This window comes from Drosophila pseudoobscura, chromosome 4, assembly GCF_009870125.1.
Source record: "Drosophila pseudoobscura strain MV-25-SWS-2005 chromosome 4, UCI_Dpse_MV25, whole genome shotgun sequence".
Classification (NCBI taxonomy): Eukaryota; Metazoa; Arthropoda; class Insecta; order Diptera; family Drosophilidae; genus Drosophila; species Drosophila pseudoobscura.
In genome coordinates this window covers 18513662-18528396 of record NC_046681.1, presented here as the reverse complement: position 1 = coordinate 18528396, position 14735 = coordinate 18513662, and the positions used below count along the sequence as shown (strand labels likewise).

General features: G+C 46.6%; 3 protein-coding genes across 6 annotated transcripts; 2 read left to right on the top strand and 1 right to left on the bottom strand.

The window, feature by feature from the left end:
* Positions 1-257: 257 nt before the first annotated feature.
* On the bottom strand, positions 258-1108 carry CSN8 (COP9 signalosome subunit 8). The gene is made up of 4 exons (XM_002132493.3): positions 950-1108; positions 824-888; positions 593-768; positions 258-536 (listed from the first exon to the last, which is right to left on the bottom strand). Exons 1-4 carry the CDS (start codon positions 1004-1006, stop codon positions 286-288), a joined length of 549 nt encoding a protein of 182 aa, XP_002132529.2. The 5' UTR covers positions 1007-1108; the 3' UTR covers positions 258-285.
* Positions 1109-1174: 66 nt separating this feature from the next.
* Positions 1175-2142, top strand: RpS13 (ribosomal protein S13). The gene is made up of 3 exons (XM_001356355.4): positions 1175-1286; positions 1513-1640; positions 1709-2142. Exons 1-3 carry the CDS (start codon positions 1264-1266, stop codon positions 2011-2013), a joined length of 456 nt encoding a protein of 151 aa, XP_001356391.1. The 5' UTR covers positions 1175-1263; the 3' UTR covers positions 2014-2142.
* A 274-nt stretch (positions 2143-2416) lies between these two features.
* LOC6902791 (probable multidrug resistance-associated protein lethal(2)03659) lies at positions 2417-14631 on the top strand. Of its 4 annotated transcripts, XM_015180286.2 has the most exons (11): positions 2417-2661; positions 3586-3686; positions 3751-3836; positions 4401-4718; positions 4781-4989; positions 5053-6689; positions 6753-7285; positions 7347-7612; positions 7678-8289; positions 14082-14402; positions 14459-14613. In XM_015180286.2, the coding sequence occupies exons 2-11, from the start codon at positions 3610-3612 to the stop codon at positions 14477-14479; spliced, it is 4080 nt and encodes a 1359-aa protein (XP_015035772.2). In that variant the 5' UTR covers positions 2417-2661; positions 3586-3609; the 3' UTR covers positions 14480-14613. The 4 variants fall into 4 exon arrangements, with proteins under 4 accessions (XP_015035772.2, XP_002132528.2, XP_033236909.1 ...); XM_002132492.3 differs by lacking the exons at positions 14082-14402; positions 14459-14613 and adding an exon at positions 8674-9075 and having other exon boundaries at positions 2418-2661; positions 7678-8610; XM_033381018.1 differs by lacking the exons at positions 2417-2661; positions 3586-3686; positions 3751-3836; ... (4 more) ...; positions 7347-7612; positions 7678-8289 and adding exons at positions 9644-10063; positions 10194-10251; positions 10321-10572; ... (1 more) ...; positions 10851-12649; positions 12710-13922 and having other exon boundaries at positions 13986-14402; positions 14459-14631.
* The last annotated feature ends 104 nt before the right edge of the window (positions 14632-14735 follow it).

Below are 14735 nucleotides of genomic sequence, written 5' to 3'. Positions count from 1 at the left end.
AATATACCGTCTCATTGTAAAAATATACCGCAAATATACTGATGAATTCAAATTCTTGTATACGTATTCCCCGTTTTTTGATGTTCCGTCGAATATTACTAGCTAGATAGATCTTTCAGCACTGCCCACATAATTTTATATGATTGATGAATCAATTTTCTACTTGACTGGCTTATTTTAAATACTTGCTTTTATTGGAACTTGTCTAAAAAAAGGTTTTAGCGAAAAAGGTCACACAAATAAAACGTAACAAAAACTATATTTAGCAGTGCATTTATTCAAGCTTTAATTCTCTAAGAATGTTACAAACTCAGTTAATTTGAGCAACTGATCATCGTTCCTGCCAGTGGGCGGAGTTTCTTTGGCTTTGGGCAGCCAGATAACCTCATCGCCATCCTGTTCCCGAGTCCAATCTAAGGCCGCGACGGCATTTTTCAGCTCATCCTCAGTCATTTGAGCCATTTGTAGCAGATTGTTCTGGTAGATGGAAACATAGGCGCTGCCCGTGAGGGTGAAGAGCTCCTCCCGCTGTTTCACTGTACAAATATGCTGTTAAATTAACGCTTTTAACTCTCTTGCTTTCACTCCTTACCCAAGAGATCTTCCATTGTAGGCTTGACACACTCGGACCAATCGTATCTGATCTTTTGAAAGAATTCGGCAAAGTTGTTGTTCTGCAAGGCAAGATTTAGCTGATTTAAATGTAGCAATTCTTTGTCCTCCTTCAGTTTATCTGGTATACGCATCCACAATAATTTGGCATTGGCTCTAAAAAGAGATTGAATGTTGTTTATATTCGGCGTTAAACACTCATTTCACATACAGTTTGTTTTGGTAGAGATAAATTGCCATTAATTGCTGATAGACTTCTGCTCCCAGCTCGACTTGCTGTGGAAATGAATATATTGATAAAGTTACTAGTTTAATCATGTAATCTTTCGCAACTTACCTCCAATTCCTCATTTTCTAGCCGGTCTAGCAAATCGTTGTATTTGTTTGACTGCATTTTTATTATTTTCCTCGGATAAGTTATCGGAAATACTAGCCAGAGCAACTCTGCAAAGCTGTCAAAGTGCCTAAAGTCTCCACTTTACAGGGTGACCGTTTTCGATCAAAAAATTTAATCGACGGTATATTCTCGGTATATTTTTTAATGAGACTGTATATTTTGGTATATTTCTAAAGGTCGGACGGTATATTTTATCGATAAATCCGCGGTCACACTGACTGTCCCTTTCTTTTCGGAAAAAAAACTCTATCAAGATGGGTCGTATGCACGCTCCTGGGTAAAATTTATAGTTTAAAATGCAGCTGTGTGAACAAATAGATTTGCAAAATGTGCCTGCCCACGGGGGGAATCCATTGATTATGTTAAATTTACAGTGCGGGCCTTGCTCTTAGCCTAAAATTGTTCACGAAGGCAAGCACATGGTGCAGACGTATTCACACACACACACACTGACAGCAGCCGCCTGAACTGAACATGAACTAACAAAATTATTTTCTTCGCAGCAAGGGTATTTCCCAATCAGCTCTGCCCTACAGACGCACAGTGCCATCTTGGCTGAAGCTGAATGCTGAGGATGTCAAGGATCAGATCAAGAAGCTCGGCAAGAAGGGTTTGACCCCATCGAAAATCGGTAATATGATTGTGTGTGTGTGTTTGTTGTTTGAGGTTATGTTAACGCCACTTTTGTATTGCTTCCAGGTATCATCTTGCGTGACTCCCATGGAGTTGCCCAGGTGCGATTCGTCAATGGAAACAAGATCCTGCGTATCATGAAGTCGGTGGGTCTGAAGCCCGACATTCCCGAGGATCTGTACCACATGATCAAGAAGGCCGTTGCCATCCGCAAGCATTTGGAGCGCAACCGTAAGGACAAGGACGGCAAGTTCCGTCTGATTCTGGTCGAGTCCAGAATCCACCGCTTGGCCCGCTACTACAAGACAAAGAGCGTTCTGCCACCTAACTGGAAATACGAATCGAGCACCGCCTCTGCCCTGGTTGCCTAAGTGTCCTCGATTCGCGCGTTAGTTGGTAATTTCTTTTTCAATTTTGTGGGAGCATACATTTTACCAATGTACAACCAATAAACCCAACATAAATAAACTGGAAATCAACTATTTTATAGAATACTAGAAGAAATGGAGAAGTTTTTGATAAAGCTGCCCAAAGGCGGGGGAGTTGAAGCTTTTAAAAGTTTACAGGAAAGCAGGATTGGTGGAATATATTGCACATGCGATATACATTTGCACACATTTTAATGTATGTATGCATTTAATGAACATTGATTACACTTGTTGATTCCTCTCGTATGCAATCGGAATAAGTCGATTCGGTATTGTACATTCCCCCGCACACAAACACACTCGCAGAAAAGCTTATGTACATGGCGGCGCGCATGCATTAAAAGCGCTGATAGTCGCCAGCTGCTCGTCACTAGCGGCCCTTTTTTCAGCGCGGACGGTTCTGTTCTTCTGTTTATTTGGTTTTTTATATTTTTGCGTTGCCAACGCCGCACAACGACAGGCCAACTTTGGACAGGCCGTGTGTGTGTGCCGTGCCGTTCCGGCTCTACAAAATCTCTTGTTTCCCACGTTCCACGGGAGTAATTCGCCAGTTTTTGTTATTGTTAAATGTAAACAATATTTAAAACAAATGTACGTACACCGTTTAGCTAGCCTAGCGCATATTCATGCCAATTATTATAATTGTGTTGTGTTTAAAGATGATTTGGTAATTTGTGTACGTGAAAAATCCATGTGATTAGATAATTTACAGGCAAGCAAATGCGCAAACCTCATCGAATTGGCCTTTATCTGAAATGAATTTTAGTTTATTCTGCGATTAAGCGATTTTCGGCGTTATATGCTTTGTACATACATATGCTAATTTTTTTCGTTCAGTTACAACGTGGTACGGTACGCTGTACGCACCCACACAGTTGTACTGAAGAAGAAACGGTAAAGGCATGCCTATTTTCGGTCAAATGAATGAAACAAACGACAGGGGAAAGGAAAGGAAAGGAGAGAGAGAAGCAACAAGGCGCAATGGCGCCCGCTTTCATGTCAATAACTGTTCCCTTCCAGAAAGTTGTGCGGGAAAGTTCCCGGGAAGGAAATTAATTAAATATCATCCTAATGACGCATCGTGATGAGGCCCTCGGCGACGACCCCCACATACATAAATAAGTAGATACATACATCATAAACAGTCGTCAAGACAACACGAATTCGATTCGCTTTCCTGATAAGTAAAACAAAAAAAGGCATGTTTGGATAAGTCAATTCGCGGTTGTTTTCAAGGGAAAAGGGGCGATGCCGATTACGAATTCATCCACTCACCAGAATTGGTTTTATATCTATACAATGACTGGTTGCGTGGTTTTCCTTTTAAAAATGCAAGTGTGGCTTATACCGATGCATCTTTTGACCCTGAATATTCATATTCGGAGCTTTTTGCAAACAGGGAATCGTTGCACACACCTTATACCGTATGATAACAAGATATCTTATACACACATTACATTACCATCTTGAAACCTTGACCTTAGCCTGAAATATATATATTTGTATTTATTTTAGAGTTCCTTTAGCTAGAAATACAAAATGCAGTCGATTAAGACAGCAGATTTGCCGGAAAATCCGCGAGAGAGTTCCAATTTTGTATCAGCAGCATGCTTCTGGTAAGTAGAAACATTCCCCAGAATGTTAAGGATCAAATATTATAAAATCCATCCATTTTTGTAGGTATACCATGCCCATATTTATCAAGGGGCGCAAGAACACGTTGGACACTACGGATCTGTATAGAGCCCTAAGAGAGCACAAGTCTGGTATGTTAAATAATATGATGAAATAGTACGCCACACCACATGATGGAATGGTTGATGATGTTTAACATTTTAAATCATTTTCAAATTCCATTATCAACGATCCATATCGATTCGAGAACATATCAGTTTTACGGCTTAAAGCAATGAGTTGTCGTCACATAAGATAGCAAATGGGGAAATTAGATATTCCTACTGTTCACTGTTTTGTTCGTCAGTTCCTAGATTATAAAATCTTGTCTACTCATGGTAACTGCCTTATAGTTTCGCCTCGTACTGTATGTAATCACGAGAACCAATCATTTGACGGATCGATGTACATAGTACATACATACATACATACATACATACATATGTTCGTTGACCGCGTAAATTGATGGGTGCTCTTTATTTTTTGTTGGTTTTAATTGTTCCGTGAGCTGTGCATTTTTTTTTTATTTTCTCAAATTGATAGCCGTCTCTGTCCTGAGGCATTGATTGTTTTCGTAATCCGAATAAATAGAGCCGATCCGTAGCGTAGCCCCAATCAATTCCGTATCTTTGATTAATTTGCATTACTCTTTGCAGAGACCCTGGGCAACAAATTGTGCGCTTCCTGGGAACGAGAGCAGCTGCAGGGCGCCAAAAGGCGTCCCAATCTGCTCCGGGCACTGCTACGCGTCTTTGGCTGGTACTTTGGGCTGCTTGGACTGGTGCTGTTTATCCTGGAGCTGGGTCTGCGCACGCTGCAACCGCTTTTCCTGCTAAAACTTATATCATACTATTCTCATGGCTCGGAGTCGGAGTCGATCGAGGCGGCGTACTACTATGCGGGCGGTGTAATCCTGTGCAGTGCCTTCAATGTAATCATCATGCATCCGTATATGCTGGGCACCATGCACGTAGGTCAGTAATCAATGGTTTGACTCCTTAAAAATATAGCTAATTCCGGTTTGAATCCCTTTTAGGTTTAAAAATGCGTGTGGGAATGTGCAGCATGATCTATCGAAAGGCCTTGCGGCTGAGTAAAACCGCACTGGGAGACACCACAGCTGGCCATGTGGTTAATCTGATGTCCAACGATGTGGGACGCCTGGATTTGGCAACCATTTTTGTGCATTACTTGTGGGTGGGACCACTGGAGACGGTTTTTATAACATTTCTCATGTACCAGGAGGTGAGCAGAGAGGCAGAGCGATAATCTTTTGACCTAGCACTTATTCACCTAATTTTTTGTCAGATTGGGATTGCCGCCGTGTTTGGTGTGGCCTTTATGCTGCTGTTCATCCCGCTGCAGGCGTATCTGGGCAAGAAGACCTCTGTGCTGCGTCTGCGAACCGCACTGCGGACGGACGAGCGGGTGCGGATGATGAATGAGATCATATCGGGTATACAGGTGATCAAGATGTATGCCTGGGAGCTGCCGTTCGAGACGATGGTGGCGTATGCCCGCAAAAAGGAGATCAATGCCATAAGACACGTGTCCTACATACGCGGTATCCTGCTTTCGTTCATCATCTTCTTAACGCGCGTTTCCATATTCCTCAGTCTAGTGGGATACGTGCTGCTGGGCACATTCCTCACGCCCGAGATTGCCTTCCTGATCACCGCCTACTACAATATCCTGCGCACAACGATGACTGTTTTCTTTCCCCAAGGCATCTCCCAGATGGCCGAGACTCTGGTCTCCATCAAACGCGTGGAGAAATATATGCTGTCCGACGAAACGGACGTATCGGACAAGAGTGTGGATTGGCCGCTGGACACACCGGGCAGCAATCAGGCGACTGTTCACGCTGAAACAGAGGAGGACCACGACGAAGTCGAGGATAAGCTATTACCCTCACCCCTGCCGATGCCCGTACCTGTGCCGCTGGGCAAGATCAATGAGAATGCCGTTCTATCCGAAGCGGGTATTATTATCAACGGGCTGAAGGCCAAGTGGGATGTCCACTCGCCCGACTACACGCTCAATGGTGTAAACCTGCGCGTCCAGCCAGGCACCATGCTGGGCATTGTGGGACGCACTGGCTCTGGCAAATCCAGTCTCATACAGGCGATACTCGGTGAACTGCGTTCCGAGTCGGGGGAGATCAAGGTGAATGGCTCAATGTCGTATGCCTCCCAGGAGCCGTGGCTCTTCTCCGGCACCGTGCGACAGAATATACTCTTTGGCCAGCCCATGGACCGGCGTCGCTACACGAAGGTGGTAAAGAAGTGCGCCCTGGAACGTGACTTTGAGCTGCTGCCGTTCAAAGACAAGACAATTGTAGGTGAACGCGGTGCCTCGCTGTCCGGCGGCCAGAAGGCGAGAATCAGTCTGGCGCGAGCCGTTTATCGAGAGACCTCCATATACCTGCTCGATGATCCCCTCAGCGCCGTCGACACCCATGTGGCCCGCCATCTCTTCGAGCAGTGTATGCGCGGCTATCTGAGAGAGCGCATCGTCATTTTGGCCACCCATCAGCTGCAGTTCCTGCAGCAAGCCGACCAGATCGTCATCATGGACAAGGGCCAGGTGAGCGCCGTGGGAACGTACGAGTCGTTGCGCGATTCCGGTGTGGACTTTGCCTCAATGCTGAACGAAGAGGCACGCGAGGAACAGACGGAGGAACGCTCGCGCTCTCGATCTGGCAGTCAGGTCGATCATCGACGCAACAGCGAGATATCTCTCGTATCTGTAACCGATTCCGTGCTAGATGCCGGCGCAGATCAAATGGTCCAGCAGGAGCGGCAGACGGAGGGTCGCATAGGCTTGGGCCTGTACAATAAGTACTTCAAAGCTGGCGGCGGTTTCTTTGCCTTCTTCGTGATGATGGCTTTCTGTGTGTTCTCGCAGATCTTGGCATCGATGGGGGATTACTTTCTATCATATTGGTAAGGGCTCAAGTATGGTCTGTAGAGAACCGCATGAGTAATGTCCAACTATCTTTTTTATAGGGTCACCAAGAAAGGAAACGATGCTGTGCTTTCCAGCAATGCAAAGAATGATACAGTGAGCTCTTCTCCCATGTTAGAGAACCGTCTCTCCCACTGGCTGAATGAGCAGGGCTTGCCTGTGGACGCTGAAATGCTGGACACCTACATATTCACGCTGATTACGATTCTCACCATTGTCGTAACGGTGGCACGTTCATTTTTGTTCTTCAATCTGGCCATGAAGGCCTCCATTAGACTGCACAATTCCATGTTTCACGGCATTAGCCGTGCTGCCATGTATTTCTTTAACACGAATCCGTCCGGACGCATTTTGAATCGTTTCTCCAAGGACATGGGCCAGGTGGATGAGATACTGCCCGCCGTCATGATGGATGTCATACAGATCTTTCTCGCACTGGCCGGCATTGTCATTGTCATAGCGATTGTCAATCCGCTGTTTCTCATACCCACGGTTGTGCTGGGAATTATTTTCTATCAATTGCGGACTTTCTATCTGAAAACCTCACGTGATGTCAAGCGCTTGGAGGCCATCAGTAAGTGCTAAACCATTTATTACGGGGATTTTCATTGTTTTTCACACCTTTTTTGCTGCAGCTCGCTCGCCCGTGTACTCGCATTTGGCTGCCTCGCTGACGGGCCTCTCCACCATTCGTGCCTTTGGAGCACAGCGTGTGCTGGAGGCAGAGTTCGACAATTATCAGGATATGCACAGCTCCGCCTTCTACATGTTTATAAGCACATCGCGCGCCTTTGGCTACTGGCTGGACTGTTTCTGTGTTATTTATATAGCGATAATCACACTCAGTTTCTTTGTCTATCCGCCGGCCAATGGCGGCGATGTGGGTCTGGCCATTACACAGGTGCGCTCCGGACAATACCTTATCGCCCAAAGCCATGTCTTACTTATCTTACCAACTCTTTACAGGCCATGGGCATGACGGGAATGGTCCAGTGGGGCATGCGTCAGTCTGCCGAGCTGGAGAACACAATGACTGCCGTGGAGCGAGTGGTTGAATACGAGGACATTGAGCCAGAGGGAGAACTGGAAGCATCCACGCCGGAGAAGAAACCACCCAAGTCATGGCCCGCTGAGGGAAAGATTATGTTCGACGAGCTGAGCTTGCGCTATGTACCAGATCCCAAGGCAGAGTACGTGCTCAAGTCGCTGAATTTCGTTATCCAACCGCGTGAAAAGGTTGGAATCGTGGGACGCACGGGAGCGGGCAAGTCCTCCCTGATCAATGCCCTGTTTCGATTGTCCTACAACGATGGATCCATACTGATTGATAAGCGGGACACGAATGCGATGGGATTGCACGATCTGCGCAGCAAGATATCAATCATTCCACAGGAACCGGTGCTATTCTCAGGAACAATGCGCTACAATTTGGATCCTTTCGATGAGTACAAAGATGAGAAACTGTGGCGCTCCTTGGAGGAGGTGAAACTTAAGGAAGTTGTGGCCGATCTGCCCAGTGGACTGCAGAGCAAAATAACCGAAGGTGGCACAAACTTCAGCGTGGGTCAGCGTCAGTTGGTGTGCCTGGCCCGTGCCATTCTGCGCGAGAATCGCATTCTGGTGATGGACGAGGCCACGGCCAATGTGGATCCCCAGACGGATGGTCTCATCCAGACTACCATTCGCAACAAGTTCAAGGACTGCACTGTCCTGACGATTGCCCATCGGCTTCACACTATCATGGACTCGGACAAGGTGCTGGTCATGGATGCCGGCAGAGTGGTGGAGTTTGGTGCGCCATACGAGCTGTTGACAGTCGCAGATACCAAGGTGTTCCACGGCATGGTCAAGCAGACAGGTCAGGCCACATACGATGGCCTACTGAAGGTCGCACAAAAGGTAAGCCCATGTTATATTTACTCTTTAAATAACTGAATTTACATTCAACATTTATTTGTTCAGGCCTTTGAATACGCCCAGAAGCAAAGTCGGCGTCTGCCCTCTTGAGACTCGGCGAATACATAACAAAGAAAACTAGGAATTGTCATGGAATTGAGCCGAGGTGCTAGTAACCCAATCCGTCGTCGGCATTATATATGTAGCTTAAATGTAGTTTTAATGTTTTTGAATCTGTGAGTTTTTTGTATGAATGTTTCGTATTTTGTGTGAATTAATATATGTATGTATGTATGTATATATGTATGGATGGATATGGATCTATCCACTTTATTGAGCCCGAAGTTATAGATCAATTCTTCGAGTTGCTTTGGAATCTGTTGCTATATTTAATATTTGTATTTATTTAAATGTATATAAGTGCAAAGAATAAGTGCCTTCATAAAGAAATAAAGTTTATACATTATATACCCGAATGTGATTTAGTTTTGATTTAAAGTAGAAGCACCTTGAAAAATAAATAAAATGTGGTGTATACGTTTGATAGCACTTACCGTAGCTTTATCAATTTCAATTGTTTACTTATAAAATTCAAAAGCCACTCCATCAGCCGTTAATTTGATTGTGTATTGATGTTATTGATTGGTTGGATGGGACTTTTGAAATGGTTAAATCTTTTGGCGCCGCGTCATAAAAGTCCACCCCAAAGAGAGCACTACGCAAATAAGATACTAAAAATGCCGAAAAAACATACATACTCTTGCACTAAAAATGCCCCCACACAAACACACATGTAGAAGCACATAGATATGATCGTATGACACTACACTTAACTATCACTCTTATCTGAAGGACAGAAAAGGACTGATACATAAATCTAAATTACGCTTTATTATTATCCCGGCTATTTTAAGAGTAGATCGAATAAAAATCTACATATATATATCTCCCGCGCGTTGAACGCTTTTTTCGCGTAGGTAGTGTCATACGGCCATAATCCAAATGGCGAGCAGCTGATTTCAGCTTATATTGATTTTTTTTGTTTTGGTAGCTTTTGGTGCGGCGGAGCGACATGAACGAACAGAATGATTGGAAAAGCGGGGCGTCGTGGTTGGCTTAAGTGCTCGGTTTTTTGATTTCAACTTGTTGAATGGAAAGTTTTGTGTGTGTTTAATTTGATATCACGTGGCCGCGCTTGAATAAATATATATTTCAACAACCTTATCCTAACATCCTAATTCTGGAACTGTAGTGAGCGCTGCAACGGTATCAGCGACAGCTACAGCACAGCCTGTGATGAAATTCTCCCTTTTTGTGTGGTGATGAAATAGCATCTCGACGGAAGTGATTCCCAAACATATTTTTGTGTTAAAATAGTTAAAAAAAGCATGCAGGCCAACAAATTGCCAACTAATCCCCGCGAGTCGGCAGGTATTTTGTCCTCGCTAATGTTCTGGTATGCACAGGTTTTTCAGTTACCGTTAAGAATGAAATTATATATATGTGTGTGTGTTTATCTGTACACGCACTGTATATGTTATCACATATGGGAATATGTGATAAAAAATACGTTTAAATTACAACAGAAGCGAAGCTGAAAAACAGACACCTGAGAAGACAACCAACTCTTATCGATACGATATTGTTCGTAGCATATTTTTGTAATTATTCTTGATTGCGAAATAGATTTACATAAGATTCTCTCCGTTTCAGCTATGCCCTCCCCATACTGTTTAAGGGGCGGAAAAAGACCCTGCAGCCAACGGATCTGTACAATCCACTCGAAGAGCATAAAGCAGAAAGCCTGGGCGATCGCTTCTTTCGAGCCTGGGAGGATGAAGTGGAGGCATGTCGCCGCAAGGACTCGCGCAGGGAGCCCAGTGTCCTGCGGGTCGTTTTCCGCGTCTTTCGCTGGGAACTCTTGCGTTCTGCCGTGATGATTGGCGCTCTAGAGCTGGGAACAAGGTGAGTGGACTTCACAGTTTATTTGATGGGAAATAATTATTTTAATTGCCTCGTTCCTCTAGGGCCACTGTTCCTCTGATCCTGGCTGGACTTATATCCGAGTTTAGCAAGCATGGCGAAGGCAGCAGCTTAGCCGCACAGCTCTATGCTGTCGCTTTGATCCTGTGTGTGCTGTCGTGCGTGCTCCTCACGCATCCCTATATGATGGGAATGATGGTAAGATACTATAAAACGAATCCGAATGCAACTTTCATTAGCTCGAGTAATTAACATTTCAGCATCTGGCCATGAAGATGAGGGTGGCCGTCAGCTGTGCCATCTACCGTAAAGCTCTCCGCCTTAGCCGCACTGCCATGGGCGATACCACCATCGGTCAGGTGGTCAATCTGTTGTCCAACGATCTGAATCGCTTCGATCGCGCGCTCATCCATTTGCACTTCCTGTGGCTGGCTCCGGTGGAGCTGATGATTGCCGCCTACTTTCTGTATCAGCAAATCGGACCGGCCTCCTTCTTGGGCATTGGTATCCTTGTGCTCTACTTGCCCCTGCAAACGTATCTGAGCAAAATCACCTCCATGCTGCGCATGCAGACCGCGCTGCGGACGGACCAGCGTGTGCGAATGATGAACGAGATCATTTCGGGGATACAGGTGATCAAGATGTACACCTGGGAGCGGCCGTTCGGCAGGCTTATCGAACAGTTGCGCCGCAGCGAGATGAGCTCTATTCGTCAGGTGAATTTGCTACGTGGCGTTCTGCTGTCCTTTGAGATCACCCTGGGACGCATTGCCATCTTTGTCAGCCTCATGGGGTTTGTCCTTATGGGAGGTGAACTCACAGCGGAGCGAGCCTTCTGTGTGACGGCCTTCTACAACATTCTGCGGCGGACAGTGGCCAAGTTCTTCCCCTCTGGAATGTCACAGTTTTCCGAACTATTGGTCTCGCTGCGCCGCATCAAGGCCTTTATGCTGCGCGACGAGCCCGATGTGGATCATATGCCGTATCAAGCGGAAGAAGAACCCGCCGAAAGCCAACATTTGCTGACAGAGAAGGAGCAGAAATCCGATCAAATCGCAGATGGATATAAGCCCGATGTTCTAGTGGATATCAAGGATTTAAGAGCACGCTGGAGTCCAGAGACCCACGAGCCAGTCCTGGACAACATCAACATGACACTGAGACGCCGGCAATTGGTGGCCGTCATAGGACCAGTGGGTGCTGGCAAATCCAGCCTCATCCAAGCCATTCTAGGAGAACTGTCTCCCGAAGCGGGAGGTGTCCATGTGCATGGCAGATTCTCTTATGCCTCCCAAGAGCCGTGGCTTTTCAACGCGTCCGTACGGGACAATATTCTGTTCGGTTTGCCCATGGATAAGCAACGCTACCGCACGGTTGTGAAGAAGTGCGCCCTGGAGCGAGACCTGGAGCTGCTACATGGCGATGGAACGATTGTGGGCGAGCGTGGAGCATCGCTGTCGGGTGGCCAGAGGGCGAGGATCAGCCTGGCCAGGGCTGTGTATCGCAAGGCGGATGTATACCTGCTGGACGATCCCCTCAGCGCTGTGGACACCCATGTGGGTCGGCATCTGTTCGATGAATGCATGCGGGGATTCCTGCGCCAAAAACTAGTAATTCTGGTCACCCATCAGCTGCAGTTCCTGGAGCAGGCCGATCTGATTGTGATCATGGACAAAGGAAAAATCACGGCCATCGGTAGCTATGCGGAAATGCTACAGAGTGGCCAGGATTTTGCTCAACTCTTGGCAGAGAGCACCCAAAATGAGGAGAGCGGAGCTGGCGATGTTGAGGAGAACAATAAGTCACTCTCCCGCCAGAGCAGCACTCAAAGCACGGGCAGTGCCTCCTCCCAGGATTCGTTGGTGCCACAGGAAAAGGAGAAACCGAAGCCGAGTTCGGTGCAGGTGCAGGAGTCGCGAAGTGGCGGCACGATCGGCCTGGCAATGTACAAGAAATATTTTGCAGCTGGCTGCGGGCTGCTAACGTTTGCCCTGCTGGTGGTCCTGTGCGCTGGCACACAACTCCTTGCCTCTGGCGGGGACTACTTTCTGTCCTATTGGTGAGCAATGGAATATATGATCAAAGCAAACTTTAATAAGTACAATTAATCTTCTTACAGGGTAAAGAACAATGCCACGTCTTCTTCTTCGTTGGATATTTACTACTTTGCTGCCATCAACATTTCGCTGGTGATTTTTGCTATGCTACGCACGCTGCTGTTCTTCAGCATGACCATGCACTCGTCCACAGAGCTCCACAACACCATGTTCCGGGGTGTGTCGCGCACGGCATTGTATTTCTTTCACACAAATCCCTCCGGAAGGATCCTCAACCGGTTCGCCATGGACCTTGGGCAGGTGGATGAGATATTGCCCGCCGTGATGCTGGACTGCATTCAGATATTTCTAACGCTGACGGGCATCATCTGCGTGCTGTGCCTCACCAATCCCTGGTACCTAGTCAACACCATCGCCATGGTGCTGGCTTTCTACTATTGGCGGGAGTTCTACCTCAAGACGTCGCGAGATGTGAAGCGCCTCGAGGCGGTGGCACGCTCGCCCATGTACTCGCACTTTAGTGCCACGCTCAACGGCCTGCCCACGATCCGGGCCTTGGGCGCCCAAAGGACACTGATTCGGGAATACGACAACTATCAGGATCTGCACAGCTCCGGCTACTACACGTTCATCTCGACCAGTCGTGCCTTTGGCTACTACTTGGATCTCTTCTGCGTGGCCTATGTGGTTTCGGTGATTCTCAATAGTTTCTTCAATCCGCCAGTCGGCAATCCCGGCCAGATTGGCCTGGCCATCACCCAGGCCTTGGGCATGACGGGAATGGTTCAGTGGGGCATGCGACAGTCGGCCGAGCTGGAAAATTCAATGACATCGGTGGAGCGTGTCCTCGAGTATAAGAATTTGGACGCAGAAGGCGATTTCTCATCGACAAATGACAAACAGCCTCCTAAGAGTTGGCCAGAAGAGGGTCAAGTGGTGGCCAAGGATTTGAGTCTGAGATATGCGCCCGATCCCGAAACGGACACCGTGCTCAAGTCTCTGAATTTTGTCATCAAACCGCGCGAAAAGGTGGGCATCGTCGGACGCACGGGAGCGGGAAAGTCCTCCCTGATCAATGCCCTGTTCCGACTGTCCTACAACGACGGATCCATTCTGATCGATAAGCGAAACACGAATGAGATGGGTTTGCACGATCTGCGCAGCAAGATCTCAATCATTCCACAGGAACCGGTGCTATTCTCAGGAACAATGCGCTACAATTTGGATCCCTTTGAGCAGTACCCGGATGATAAGCTGTGGCAGGCCCTGGAAGAGGTATGTTTTAGAATTACTCTTATCATAATTGAAGGAGACACTCATGTTTTCAACTTTTTTCAGGTGCATCTCAAAGAGGAAATCTCCGAGCTGCCCACGGGCTTACAGAGTAGCATCTCCGAAGGGGGAACAAACTTCAGCGTGGGTCAGCGTCAGTTGGTGTGCCTGGCCCGTGCCATTCTGCGCGAGAATCGCATTCTGGTAATGGACGAGGCTACGGCCAATGTGGATCCCCAGACGGATGGCCTCATCCAGACCACCATTCGCAACAAGTTCAAGGACTGCACTGTCCTGACGATAGCCCATCGCCTGAACACAATTATGGACTCGGACAAGGTTATGGTTCTGGATGCTGGCAGAGTGGTGGAGTTCGGATCCCCCTACGAGCTCTTGACCGAGTCCGAGAGTAAAGTGTTTCATGGCATGGTTATGCAGACGGGAAAATCCAGTTTCGAGCATTTACTTAAGGTGGCACAGGATGTAAGTATTACTCAATATTCATTTATGAGAAAGTGTTAATGCTTACATCATTTCAGGCCCAGAAAAGCATCGTCTAACATCCGCAGTCGAATACCTCTACAAAACTATAGCAGATACGTGCTAAAATGACAATATTTGTGTTCTATATGGAAACAGTTACTTAAGTGTTACATAGTGTACTTAAACGTTTAAAAAGAAATTAAAGAACAAATATAATTTTCGACCAGCTGTAGTTTGGATCCAACTTTGCTGAAATCACATAGTATGGTGAACTTCATTTTATTTTCAGTTTTTTACAATTATTTAAATGGATTTTGTTTGTTGCTTTTTTCA